Raw genomic sequence first — 12,865 nt, 5'->3', positions numbered from 1 at the left:
TTACTTGGGAAAAGACAAATGTGAAGTACTAATCTGAAAAAAATTTAAAGAACTTTCAACTTATTTGACCCTTTCCCAAAGTTAAAAACATACCACGCTGCCACACTATCTAAAAACATGAAATAAACTGAACCTTTATATATCCGTATATCTAAAGGGGTGCATGTGAATCAACGTATATATGTATGTGCCCAGAAAATGTGAAAATGTTTCTTTTCGATTGGGGACTTCAAGCTTATCCCAAAGCGCAAGAAGTCTTACCTAGGTACAAGGACGCGTTTTCTTTCTTGACATTGTCGTCTAAGTAGGTTGGTCCCAGGGTATAAATGGGCGTGGAGCCCATTCCGATGAGAATCTGCGCGCAAATGAATAACGCCACGTAGACCCAGTGATTATTTCCTCCCGAGTCCTTCGGGCAGGCGGGGGGCTCCAAGGCCGCCCTGGTGTTACCAGTCTGGCACAGGCCATCGTTGGAGGCCGAGGCGTTCAACTCTTGGATCTGGTAGGGAGGTGAGATGAAGTGAGGTAAAGCGAAGAGCGCAGCGCCCAGGGCGATGAAAAGGCCCCCCACGGCCAGCCACAGCGGCCGCCGACCCCGGCCACCAAAATAACTCACGAACACCACCACCACCAAGCTCCCAATGTCAAAGCAGCTGACCAGCAGCCCGGACTCGGAACTCTTGAGACTGTAGCGCCGTTCGATGGTGGTGATGACACTGCTCAGGTAGCCGGAGACCATCAACGCCTGGATGAAGGTCAGGAAGCACATGCAGACCAGGAAGCAACGGGAATCCGTGAGGACCACGTAGAAGCACCTTCTCCCCTGGAGCGTGGCCAAAGCGGAGGACACCGACACGGTTTTGCTGATGTCCACGCTGTGGTTACAGTCTGCGAGCCCGGCCATCTCTGCCGAAGTGCAAGGGGCAGAGGGACTGGGGCTCATCCCACTCCGGCCCGGCTTCACCTCCGGGTGGTCCAGAGAATCGACGCAGCTGGACTTGGCGTCTACACCTGCGGGACTAAGGTCTGACCGGCAGGAGGCGCTGTTCAAGACCGGTAAACTCTTGGACCTCAGGGACTCGGGTTCGCCCTGCTTTTGGACAGCTCCAGCCGCGCCGGGTGCTTCCAGCCGCTCTCCAGCCGGGGGCTGCACCCCAGTGCCGTGGTCCATGGCTCTGACAATTCCGATCCGAACCGCTGGCTGAACGAACACGCTCTCAGGGACTCCGCGGCTCTCCCCTCACCCAAACCCACGCAGCCGTGGCCACCGCGGACCGAGTCTGGAGCCGCAAACCCGCGCCGGCGGGCATCCTCACTCGCAGGGAGGCGCCCAGGGCATGCCGCGGGTCGACAGGGCTCCGAGGCTCGGCCGCCGCGTGCCCCGGGGGACAGGGGTCCGCGCGGCGCTGCCACGAGCCCTGCTACACGTCCACCTCGGAGCGGGCGCTCGCGGCAGGCGCATCCCCTCGGCCCGTGGTCGCCGGAGCAAGTACGCGCGGTGCCCAGTGTGGGGCGCTTACCGCGGCCGTCCGCACTGCATCGGGCCCGGGAGGAGCCGGCTCCTCGCCGCCGGGGTTCCAGGAGGAGCGCACACTCTCCGGCGTGGAGCTCGCAGCCTGCAACGCAGAGAGAGGGCGGTCAGCGAAGGGCTGTGGCCGGCGGGGCAGCGGCGGGCGGGGTGGGGGTGGAGGCTCGGACCGTCCCGAGTGAGACCGAGGGACGCGCTCGGGGAGCGATGCCCAGGAGGCGCGGCGGACCGCAGCCCGGCAGCCGGAACAATAAGCAGCGGGCGGTCTGCAGAGACCCTCCCTCATTGTCTCCGCCGACTTGCCCCCGCCCCGCCCCTTTCCCTTAAACAGCGCATCTATTCTATGTTAATAATTATCAACCTGGCAGCTCTGAGTCAGAGCCACTGCCTCTTATTCTACAAAAGTAATAACACCTTTCGTACTCCTACTCCAAGCCTCAAAATAGAAAATGCCCCCAAAAGAACAAAGGAAAGTTTGGGACTTCTTATGATGCTGCTTTCCCCACCACCACCCCCCCGCAGGTGGTGTTGTTGATTTTTTTTTTTAAAAAAAACGCACAACACACCTTCAATCCCCAAATTTTAAAAGGATGAGAAAGGAGGAGAGCTACGTGTATACAGACACCCTTGTGCTTAGGCACGTGTGCGCAACTGCCTATGAATCCACCAGTCCCATCACTTAGAGACACGTCCTCAAAGCCCCAGGCAGCAGCAGCAAAAAAAAAAAAGGTCAGCATGCTTGTCTTTTCCCCACACTAAAAATAATCCCCCCCCACACACACACACACACACACTCACACACTTTCCCCACCCCCAGCCCGAAAGAACTATTCAATTACAGATACCGGGGGCATTCGAGGCTGCGGCCCACACCAAGTCCCAGCGCGCAGTGTCAAGTGAAACTGAAAATCAATTAGCTCTGCGGAGGGGTGGGGAAGCCACAACCAAACAAAGAGATGCCGGCACGCTGTCACAGACCGCGCCACGAGCCCCCGAGCCCGCGCGGTCACAGGCGGCCGGCCGGGAGGTGTTGCTATTTACAGCGAGCGCACCCCGCCAGCGTGGTCCCCGGGTCCGCGCGCGCGCACACACAACACACACACACACACACACACACACACACACACACACTCCACGGGCGCGTAGGTGTTGCAACCCTTGCTGCACCCAAGCTTGAATTCAAGAGAAATCCTAAAACAGGTGTGTCCCCGCGGTAAGCCCCAGCCCGTAATCTTCCACTTGGGGCTTCCGACCGGGGTGGGGGAGTTGGTGGGGGGAAGCTGTGCACCAGGTGGGAGAGAAGTGGCCGCGGGGTGGCACCGGGTCTTCCTCGGCGGCGCGCTTTTGTGATGCTGCTCAAGAGCAGAGGGGTAGGATCCGGGAGGAAGGCGGCTAGGCTGCCGAGCGAGCGGGGGCGGCAGCGCTGGCGTCTCCCAGGGCTCTGCAGAGCCAGATCCGCTCCGGATTCCCGGCCTGCCGCCGTGCACGGCGCGGGCATCCCCGCCGCCCGCCGCCAGGAGCCTTCCGGGGGGAACCCCACCGGCGGCCGCGCGCCGGGCCGGGAAATTCCAGCAAACTCGCTCCCGGAGCCGGGGGCGTCCGAGCCCCTGCCCGGGCAAGCACCGCGCGGCAGCGCACACGCCGAGCACACGCTGAGCCGGGTGGGGAGCCCTCGGGGCCGGCGGGGGATCTCGGGGACACCCCCTGAGCGCGCGCGCGCGAACACACACACACACGCGCGCGCGCACACACACACACACGCACACACGCACACACACAAACACTGTCAGCTGGGGACAGCTCACCGCGCAGCCGGCGCACCAGCAGCGGCTACTCACTCGTGGGTCTGCGGGGAAGGCTGGCTGGCTGGAGGTGTGCAAGGGCGGTAGGAGTTGGGAGCAGCCTGGGGAAGTCGCCGCCGTCCAGCGGCCGAGAAATCGGTGAATGAGACTGTGACTCAGGCTGAACTCTTCCCCCGGCTCGTCGCCTGTCACCCAAGCCTTTCCAAACACGCGCACGGAGACGCGCCCCCAGCGGAGCCGAGAGGGCGCAGGCGCGCGGGCAGCAGCCGGCCCCGCCTGGTGGCAGCCACCCCCCTGCCCTTCACCCTGCCGGCAGCACCGAACCCCCGAGGGAGCAGCTCCCCGGCCCGAGGAAAGAGTCCTGCCAGAATAAAATATTCTGTGCCACGGGCCCCCACAATGTCTCCGGGAAAGGTTCTGGGGACCAGTGATCATCAAGACAGGATCCCAGGAATGCGGGACTCTAATCACGAAGAAACGCTGCTCTCAGTAACGTAGAGCAGGGTCAGTTCCATAGCCGATGCTACCCCAGACCCTCATCCCCACTCATCGATCCCACCCTCAAGCCCAGGCAGAAGGAGTGAGACGGCATGGATGAGGCAAAGCAGAAAAAGTCTGCTTTCACAGGTTGTGTAAATCAGCACTGACTCCTGTGTCAGTCGAGTCAGCCCCCAAAACAACTTTGGAGGCAATCTCTGAGCAAAATGTGATGTGGCATTGGATAGGGGTTTGGAGAGGAAAGGATTGGTTAGGGCCTTTAGACAAGAAATCCAGGAGAAAATGGGCCAATGGGGAGGTAGGAACAGATAGTATTTGCCTTGCATGGCACTGACCCAGGTTTGATCCCCAGCATCTCATATGGTCCCCTGAGCACCACCAGGAGTACACACACACACACACACACACACACACACACACACACACACGGGCCAATGTCAGTTGTCGCTGAAGTTCCACCCTTGGGTGATTTGGATGGATGATTCCCAATAAAAATACAGGAGCAGAGCTGGAGAGCTAGAACAGGGGTTAAGATTTGCCTTGCACACAGCCCACCAGGGTTTGATAGCAGAGGCATGGCATAAAGCACACTTCTCTTCCCCCACCTCCCAAGCACTGCCAGGAGTGACCACTGAGCACAGAGCCAGAAGTAAGCTCTGAGCACTCCAGGTGTGGCCCAAAGTCAAAATAAATAAACACAAATACACAGGACGTAAACTAGGGTTTAAGGGCAAAGATAGTTCTCAATTAAAGTTATGCTGACTTTGAAATGCCTTTGGGACACCCAAGTGTGCAGAACACATAAGCCATTGGTTCAGCTGCACACAGGAAGAGCAGGCTAGAGCCATGGATAATGAGTTCTCAGCCCTAAGATGGCACAGTGAATAAGGAAGATCACGCAAACTGAGGAGAGGTAGCTTTAGAGACATAGTCTGGGGATAACAGTAAGAGAGAGGGAAGCTAAGGAGGGCAACTAGAAGTTGTGAGCATGTTATGGTCAGGTTGTTAAGAATCAGGAAATTTTCGGGGCTGGAGTGATAGCACAGCCGGTAGGGCGTTTGCCTTGTACTCGGCCGACCCGGGTTCGATTCCCAGCATCCCATATGGTTCCCCGAGCACGGCCAGGAGTAATTCCTGAATGCATGAACCAGGAGTAACCCCCGTGCATCGCTGGGTGTGACCCCAAAAAAAGCAAAAAAAAAAAAGTATCAGGAAATTTTCAAAGGAGAGTGGTCCTTTGCATAAAGAAGAAAGACAAGCTGGATGGTAACTGAAGAGTCCATTTAGCTGTCTGCAGCAGGAAGACACTGGTGAACTTTGAGAGGTGAACTTTGGCCTGCGGTGAGGAAAGAGCACAGCTGGAGTCTGTGATAGCCAGCAAAGTCATATCAATGTTGACCCTGACCTTATCCGATGAAAGCATTGTCTCCACTTGGCACATGTGAGGGGTGAAGTGCAGAGAGGATAAGCCACAGGGCTAGTCTGTGAACAGAATTCATCAAAAGTCCCTGCTCCTAACTGTGACTCTGTATTGCTCATGACTGTATAACAGATTGACTTATCAATGTACCTTGCATCAGTTAATAATCAAAAACCACCAGACCTACATCAAATCTTCAGCCAACAAAATAAGCCAACTGAATCTAGAAAGATAATATAGCAGGTAAAGTACTTGCCTCACACATGGCTGACCTAGGTTTGTTCCCAGGACTACATATGGTCCCCGCCCTCAAACCCCCCATCCCCTCCAGGAGTGATCCCTGAGAAGTCAACCCTGAGCACTACCTGGCTTAGTAAAAACAAAAATGAAACAAGCCAGCTAACAACCAAAAATGGTATTATGAGCTTGAGGTATGAGCAATAGCACAGCGGTAGGGCATTCGCCTTACAAGCAGCCAACATGGCCGACCCGAGTTCGATTCCTCCACCCCTCTCGGAGAGCCCGGCAAGCTACCGAGAGCATTCGATATGCCAAACACAGTAACAACAAAGTTGTTGGAGACGTTACTGGGCCCGCTCGAGCTAATCAACAATCAACGGGAGGGCCTTTACCTTTACCTAAGTAAATTTTTTTTAATTTTTATTTATTTTTTTTTATTGAATCACCATGAGATAGTTACAAGCCTTCATGTTTGAGCTACAGTCACATAATGATCAAACACCCATCCCTCCACCAGTGCAGATTCCCCACCACCAATATCCTCAATATACACCCCGTTTCCCACCCTCCCACTGCCTCCCAATATTCCCCATACTCTCTCTCTACTTTTGGGCATCATGATTTTCAATGCAGATACTGAGAGGTTATCATGTTTGCTCCATTATCTACTTTCATCACACATCTCCCATCCTGGCCGATTCCTCCAACCATCATTTTCTTAGTGATCCCTTCACTATTCCATCTGCCTTTTCCTCTTGAGGTTCTTCTTGAGACAGCTCAGTGTGGCAATGAAGCACTGACTGATCAAATAGGACAAGGACAGGGGCTGGAGAGATAGCACAGCAGGTAGGGCATTTGCCTTGCATATGGCCGACCTAGGTTCAATTCCCAGCATCCCATATGGTTCCCAAAGCACCGCCAGGAGTAATTCCTGAGTGCATGACCCAGGAGTAACCCCCGTGCATCACTGGGTGTGACCCAAAAAGCAAAAAAAAAGGGGGGGGGAACAAGGACAATCATGGTCTCAACCACTGCCACTGTGCCCTTTCTTTTATTTGTTTTTGCTTTTTGGGTCACACCCAGTGATGCACAGGGGTTGCTCCTGGCTCTGTGCTCAGGAATTACCCCTGGCGGTGCGTTCAGGGGACCATAACCATATGGGATGCTGGGAATCGAACCCAGGTCGGCCGCATGCAAGGCAAATGCCCCACCCGCTGTGCTATTGTTCCAGCCCCTGTGCCCTTTTCTTAATATCACCATAAGCCCACAGTGACTAATCCACAAACAGGTGCTATGACTCTAACTGTCACGTGTGTCCACATTTTTGTCTCCTATTACTGATAAGACAGGCAAAAATATGTGACATTTCCTATGCCCCAGTGCCCCTTCTGAGCCTTATTCTGGATTCAAACAGCATTGATCCTCTTCCTGGTACATCCTTCCTAGCTCCTGGGCTCTTCTCTTATTTCAGCCTCAGCCCCAGACAGGGACTGTGCTACGGCACATTCAGTCTGCAGCATCTGGGCCAGCCGCCCTTCCTGCTGAAAGTCAGATATCCTGTCCCTGGAACATCCTGTATTTATTCATGGTGAATTACCAGAGTTAGACTAGGACCAACTCTAAAAACTAATAGATTGTTTCATCACCACTAATAGAAAGATTATGACTTATGAACAGAAGATAAAAGACCCAATTAGCTATGAGTAGAGAAGGAAAGAAATAAACATTGAGCCAGAGACATTGCTTTTGTGCTCTCCTTTGCAGATAAATGTTACTCTTAGAAAAGTCTGGATTTCCACCCATCGAATCTAATTTTTAGAATAATGAAAAGAAATTGATTTTCATGGTGGGTGTATATGGGTAAGGGGGGGGGGGGGTCCTGCTTACCCCCATGACTTATTTCACAGATTGAAAGGAGGGCAATTGCCTGTATCTGTCTCGCGAGAGATATTGGAAGAGGAAGCACATGGCTATAAACTTTAATTTTCCAGGCTTGCTCAAGCTTTTAAGTCATCAGTCTAACTTGTACATAAACAGCTTCTTTCCCAGTACAATAAGTCAGAGGCCTTTGCTACAATGTACGGGATTAAAATCTATTTGGAAGACAGGGACGGAAAGCAGAAGGGTGCCTTTCTACCTTTCTCCACACCTTTCTTATCAAAGAGGGCTCATTTCACAGGCCCCTCATCTGGGCTACGAAGTTGAGTTTGGATGCAGAGGATTATCTGGGGGCCTGGAAATGTGGCTCAGTGGTAGAACTTGCCTTGGATGTAAGATGCCCTGGGTTTGGTTCCCTGCACCACACACACACAAATACACACAGAGGGAAAAAAAAAACATGTATGTATATATTTTCATATATATGTACATGTGTGTATATATTTATTCACTTCTTTAGTGGGCCTTGAATCCAATATATAGATCCTCCTAATATAGTTGTCCCTAATACCTGTGAATTCGGTGTTAGTTGTGACAAGGAGACAAAGTATCTTTTTTTATTTGAACCACTGTGAATTACAAAATTACAAAGATATTTATGATTGAATTTCTTCCATACATTGTTCCAACACCAATCCCTTCACCAGTGCCCACTCCCCTCCACCAAGTTTCCCCAGTTACCTCCCACCATCCAGCCTGCCTCTGTGTCAGGCATTTTTGTCCTCTCCCACTGTCCTAGTGTTCCCTTAGTATTTCTTTAAAAAAAAAAAAAATTAAAGAAGGGGAGAGAGGGGGAAAAAAAGTACAATTTATTCATAGACTTAGGAGATACACCCAGATTATTAACCTCTATGGCATACTTAAATTGTATTTATGTTCTTGAGTCCACAAAGGTGGTTTGTGATATGATGAATTTCCTCAATTTCTTCTCTTTATTTTATTTTTTAAATTTAATTTATTCAGATAGAACTGACATTTAACATCGTCTTGAGTTTAGGTGTGTGAGATAATTGGTATCTACATACACTGTAAACGGATCACAAAAGCAAATCTAGTTAACACCTATCACCACACAAAATTATGTAATTTTTTTCTCATTGTGAGAAATTTAAAGACTTACTCTCTAGACAGCTTCCAAAGAGATACAAAAGTGTTGTCAGCTATAAGGCTATAGAGCAAAGTCTTCACAGAAATTAGCATTTATACCCTAATTTAGAAGTAAATTTAAAGCCAAGTAAAACAGAAGAACAAGTCTGGCCTTGATGTACAGTAAATGAGGCCCAGGCCTGCCGGTGGTTTGTGGATCCTTTAAGTGCTAAAGAGCATAAGGAATTGTGGTTAGAGGATCCTAAAGCACTAGAGTTGAAAGGGCCAACTGTGTCCATTTTAGCACTGCAGGTCCCATAGCAGAGGAAACTACATTCTGTGAACCAGTGGCCACTGGCCACTGTCTAAAAGAGTCAAGGGAAGCTGGAATGATACTATAGAGGGGTAGACCATTTGCCTTGTACATGGCCAACCCATATTCAATCCCCAGCATCCCATATGGTCCCCTGGGCACGGCCAGGAGTCATTCCTGAGTGCAGAGCCAAGAGTAACCCCTAAGCATCACTGGTTATGACCCCAAAATAATCAGTCAATTATTTATTATCAATAAAAGACTGAGGACCCTCTCTGGGAGGCAACCTGGACAGGAAGACAATGCAAGAAACTTCTAGAATCTTTCATCTCCCTTAAAAAAAAATAAGCCAGGGGGCTACCTCCCACCACCTCCATGCTTTCAGAAGCCCCAACTGTCACATGCACACCCCGAAGTTGCCACTCAGTTGAAAAAATTACTTGAGCTATACCTTCCCAATAAAAATACTGAACTCCGGGGCTGGAGAGATAGCACAGTGGGTAGGGCGGTTGCCTTGCACACGGCCGACCTGGGTTCAATCCCCAGCATCCCATATGGTCCCCTGAGCACTGCCAGGAGTAACTCCTGAGTGCAGAGCCAGGAGTAACCCCTGTGCATCACCAGGTGTGACCCAAAAAGCAATATATATATATATATATATATATATATATATATGTATATATATATATATATACTGAACTCCCTTAACAAACATAATGACCCCTTAGTACCTGTATTGCAAACCATAATGCACAAAAGGAGAGAGAGAGAGAGAGAGAGGAAGAGAGAGAGAGAGAGAGAGGAAGAGAGAGAGAGAGAGAGAGAGAGAGGAAAATGCCTGCCTCTAGGGATGGGAGATGGGGGCTTGGGTGTGGTGGGAGGGAAACTGGGGGCAGTAGTGGTAAGAAATGTACGACTGGTGGAGGGATGGGTGTTGGAACTTTAAACTTTAAATCACGAACAGCTTTGTAATGGTCTATCGCACAGCAATTCAACTTAAAAAAAAAAAAAGCCAAAAGGCTGTAGAGATTGCACAGGGGTCAGGGACTCAGATATAGTGGCCCAGTTTGATCCCCACTACTTTATAGACCCCTGCCCCAGCACTGCCAGGTGAGGCCAGGGTGATCCTCCAGCAATGAACCTGTCCTCCGCTCATGTATGGAACGAGTCCAGTTGCTTATTACCTCGAGTCAGTCTTCACGGTCTCTGAGCACTGGTGGTTGGTTGGTTGGTTGGTTGGTTGGTTGGTTGGTTGGGTGGTTGGTTGGTTGGCTGGTTGGTTGGTTTGGGGGGAGGGAGAATGTAACCAAATTAAATTACAAACCAGATACTGCAAGGATAAGAATGAGGAGAAAGTGCCAGAGCAATAGTACAACAGAAAGGCCATTTGCCTCGCACATGGCCAACCTGGGTTTGATTTCCAGCATCTCATATGGTCCCCTAAGCACCGCCAGGAATAATTCCTGAGCAGAGAGCCAGGAGTAAACCCTGAGCATCACTAGGTGTGAATCAAAAAAGCTCCTTCCAAAAAATAGAAAAATGAGAAGGAAAATTCCTATGAAGAGATGAAATTGTACATAAAATTCTAGATTCCTGGGGTTGAAGAGATGGTACAGTGAGTAAAGCAGTTGTTTTACTTGGTTGAATCCCCAGTACCCCACATGGTCCACTGAGCATGCCAGGAGTGATCCCTGAGTGCAGAGCTAAGAGTAGCCCTGACCATTACCAAGTGTGGCAAAAAAAAAAAAAAATTACATTCCCTTTGCGAGCGTTGGAGGGATAGCACAGCGGTAGGGCGTTTGCCCTGTGCGCAGCCAGCCCAGCCGAGCTGGGTTCGATTCCTCCGCCCCTCTCAGAGAGCCTGGCAAGCTACTGAGAGTATTCAATATGCCAAACACAGTAACAAGAAGTCTCACAATGGAGACGTTACTGGGCCCGCTCGAGCAAATCGATGAACAACAGGAGGACAGTGTTTTGTTTTGTTTTGTTTTGTTTTGTTTTTACATTCCCTTTAAATACTACCATAATTTCCATGATTGCTTGGAAAAGAATGGAGTGGAGGGGGAAGAAAGGTAGATAAGAAGGGGTCCAGGGCAGGAAAGGAAAGGAAGGAGACAGAGCAGACATCCTCTCAAGCTTCTCTACGAACTCTTAGCAGTTGCGCCTAGAAGCCATTTCTCAAGGTTATGTTTGCAGTCAGCAACTCTGAGTGACAAGACACCCTTTTCTTCTGGTCAGGCTTGCCTCTGCTTGTATCTGTGGGACCACAGGCCCAGGTGTCTCCTTTATAATGCAGGTCACTGTACTCACAGGCCTCCAGGATGAAATCTTCACTCCACCTGTGGAAGAGGAGCCATGAACAGACACCTCTGGCAGCTGACTCTGCCACGAGCACCTTTGTCCATCTCTGATCCCGGAGTCTCTTCCCAGCACCCATGAAACAGATGGCAGCCTGGAAGCTAAGTGAAATCTTGTGAAATCTTAAATGTGCCTCTAATGTGCCTCACAGGCACCCCTCACCCCAGTTTTAATTTTCTGACCCAGATATTAGCATCCTTTACTGAGGTAGATCTTTCTTCCAGCATAAAGTCTACCATGAAAACTAAGCACATGGGAAACCATGAAATTATCTGTGTTAGATACAGTTTTTTGGTGTCCAGTGTGTTACTGCTTTTTTGTTCCTTCTTCAATGGAAGAGTCTGAAGAACCAAAGGAGGGAGGGAGGGAGGGAGGGAGGGAGGGAGGGAGGGAAGGAGGGAGGGAGGGAGGGAGGGAGGAAGAGAAAATGCCATTCCCCAGATTCCCTTGCAGACCTAAGTTGGACACTTCATTCAACTGCCTGGGGTCAAGAGACAGCACAGCTGGGCCGGGTAGGCACTTGTCTTGCAAGCAGCTGAGCTAATTTGCTTCCCAGTACCACCAGTGATCTCTACACAAAGAGCTAAGAATAAGCACAGACAAATATGGCCCTCAAATAAATCACAACCAAGTAACCACTGAGCTAAGACCAGTCTCAGATCCAGTGGACAAGAATTTATGTACACAGAACCAGGTGATAATACAGCAGATAGGGCACCTGCCTTGTATCCAGCACACCTGTGTTTGATTTCCAGCACCCCAGATTGTCCCTGAAGCCCCTTAGAAGTGATTTCTGATAGCAGAGCAAGAAGTAAACCCCGAATACTGCCTGGTGTGTCCCCACCTCACACCTCCCCCCCAAAAGAATTGATGCACTCTTGTGAGTTTGGGAGAGTAGAATGAGACCCAGACCACACCATTTGAGCTGCTTCAGGTCATGAGTGTGGTATCTTTCTGCTTTAGTACTCAGCAGTCCCAACTCCAGCTTCAGAAGGCTGAGAGGTGATTGTAGCTTTGGCTGCTTTTTAATCTCTGAGTTTAGGGTATTCTGAAGGTGAGAGACCAGTCAAAGTTTTTACTCCCGCACCCTCCTGACTGGCACATGTGCCAGTTTCCCTAGAAGGGCTGATTGTCAGTGTTTAGAGTCATTCATGGTCACAGGACCTAGAGGTCATTTATCTAGTCAGAAATACCATATACACATAACCCCCCGTAGCAGATCCTAAAAGTCCAGAGTAGTTCGTCTGTCTTACACTGAACAGAGATGCATATACTTGGGTCAGGAATTGAGTACAGTGGTGGAATACTTGTCTTGCATGTTTGAGGACTGGATTCATTCCCCAAAACTGCAATACACACACACACACACACACACACACACACACACACACACACACACCAAAGGTAAATACACTGCTGCAGAGTCAGATGGAGAATTAGAACTCATTCATTCAGGGTTCCTCTACCTAGCCACCTTGCAGAAGAACTTTTTAAGACTTGCCTCCAAGAGACCCTGAAGTATCTGTAACACTGCCCCAAACACCCTGATCTAGAGAGCAAAGCAAAAGAAAGCTTATTTTTTCTCCCTCTCCTTTACCTTCTGGATTTCTATTTCCTATCCAAAGAGCAGACCTGTCCTCTAGACCACTGAAAAGATAGTTTCAGGACTGATCTTATCCTAG

The 12,865-nt window shown here is 50.4% G+C and overlaps 1 protein-coding gene across 2 annotated transcripts in view; it reads right to left on the bottom strand.

Moving 5' to 3' along the window:
* SLCO5A1 (solute carrier organic anion transporter family member 5A1) overlaps positions 1 to 3,501 on the bottom strand; it is a 162,929-nt gene extending 159,428 nt beyond the window's left edge. For both annotated transcript variants that reach the window (XM_056111040.1, XM_056111048.1), the window contains exons 1-2: positions 3,367 to 3,501; positions 262 to 1,616 (exon numbers count right to left, since the gene is read on the bottom strand). In XM_056111040.1, the coding sequence (XP_055967015.1) occupies positions 262 to 1,171 (910 nt within the window). In that variant the 5' untranslated portion in view covers positions 1,172 to 1,616; positions 3,367 to 3,501. The remainder of the gene's footprint in view (positions 1 to 261; positions 1,617 to 3,366) is intronic.
* Positions 3,502 to 12,865: the final 9,364 nt, after the last annotated feature.

Source organism: Sorex fumeus, unplaced genomic scaffold, assembly GCF_029834395.1.
Source record: "Sorex fumeus unplaced genomic scaffold, SorFum_2.1 ptg000002l, whole genome shotgun sequence".
In the NCBI taxonomy this organism is placed as follows: Eukaryota; Metazoa; Chordata; class Mammalia; order Eulipotyphla; family Soricidae; genus Sorex; species Sorex fumeus.
This window is presented reverse-complemented; position numbering and strand designations above follow the sequence as displayed.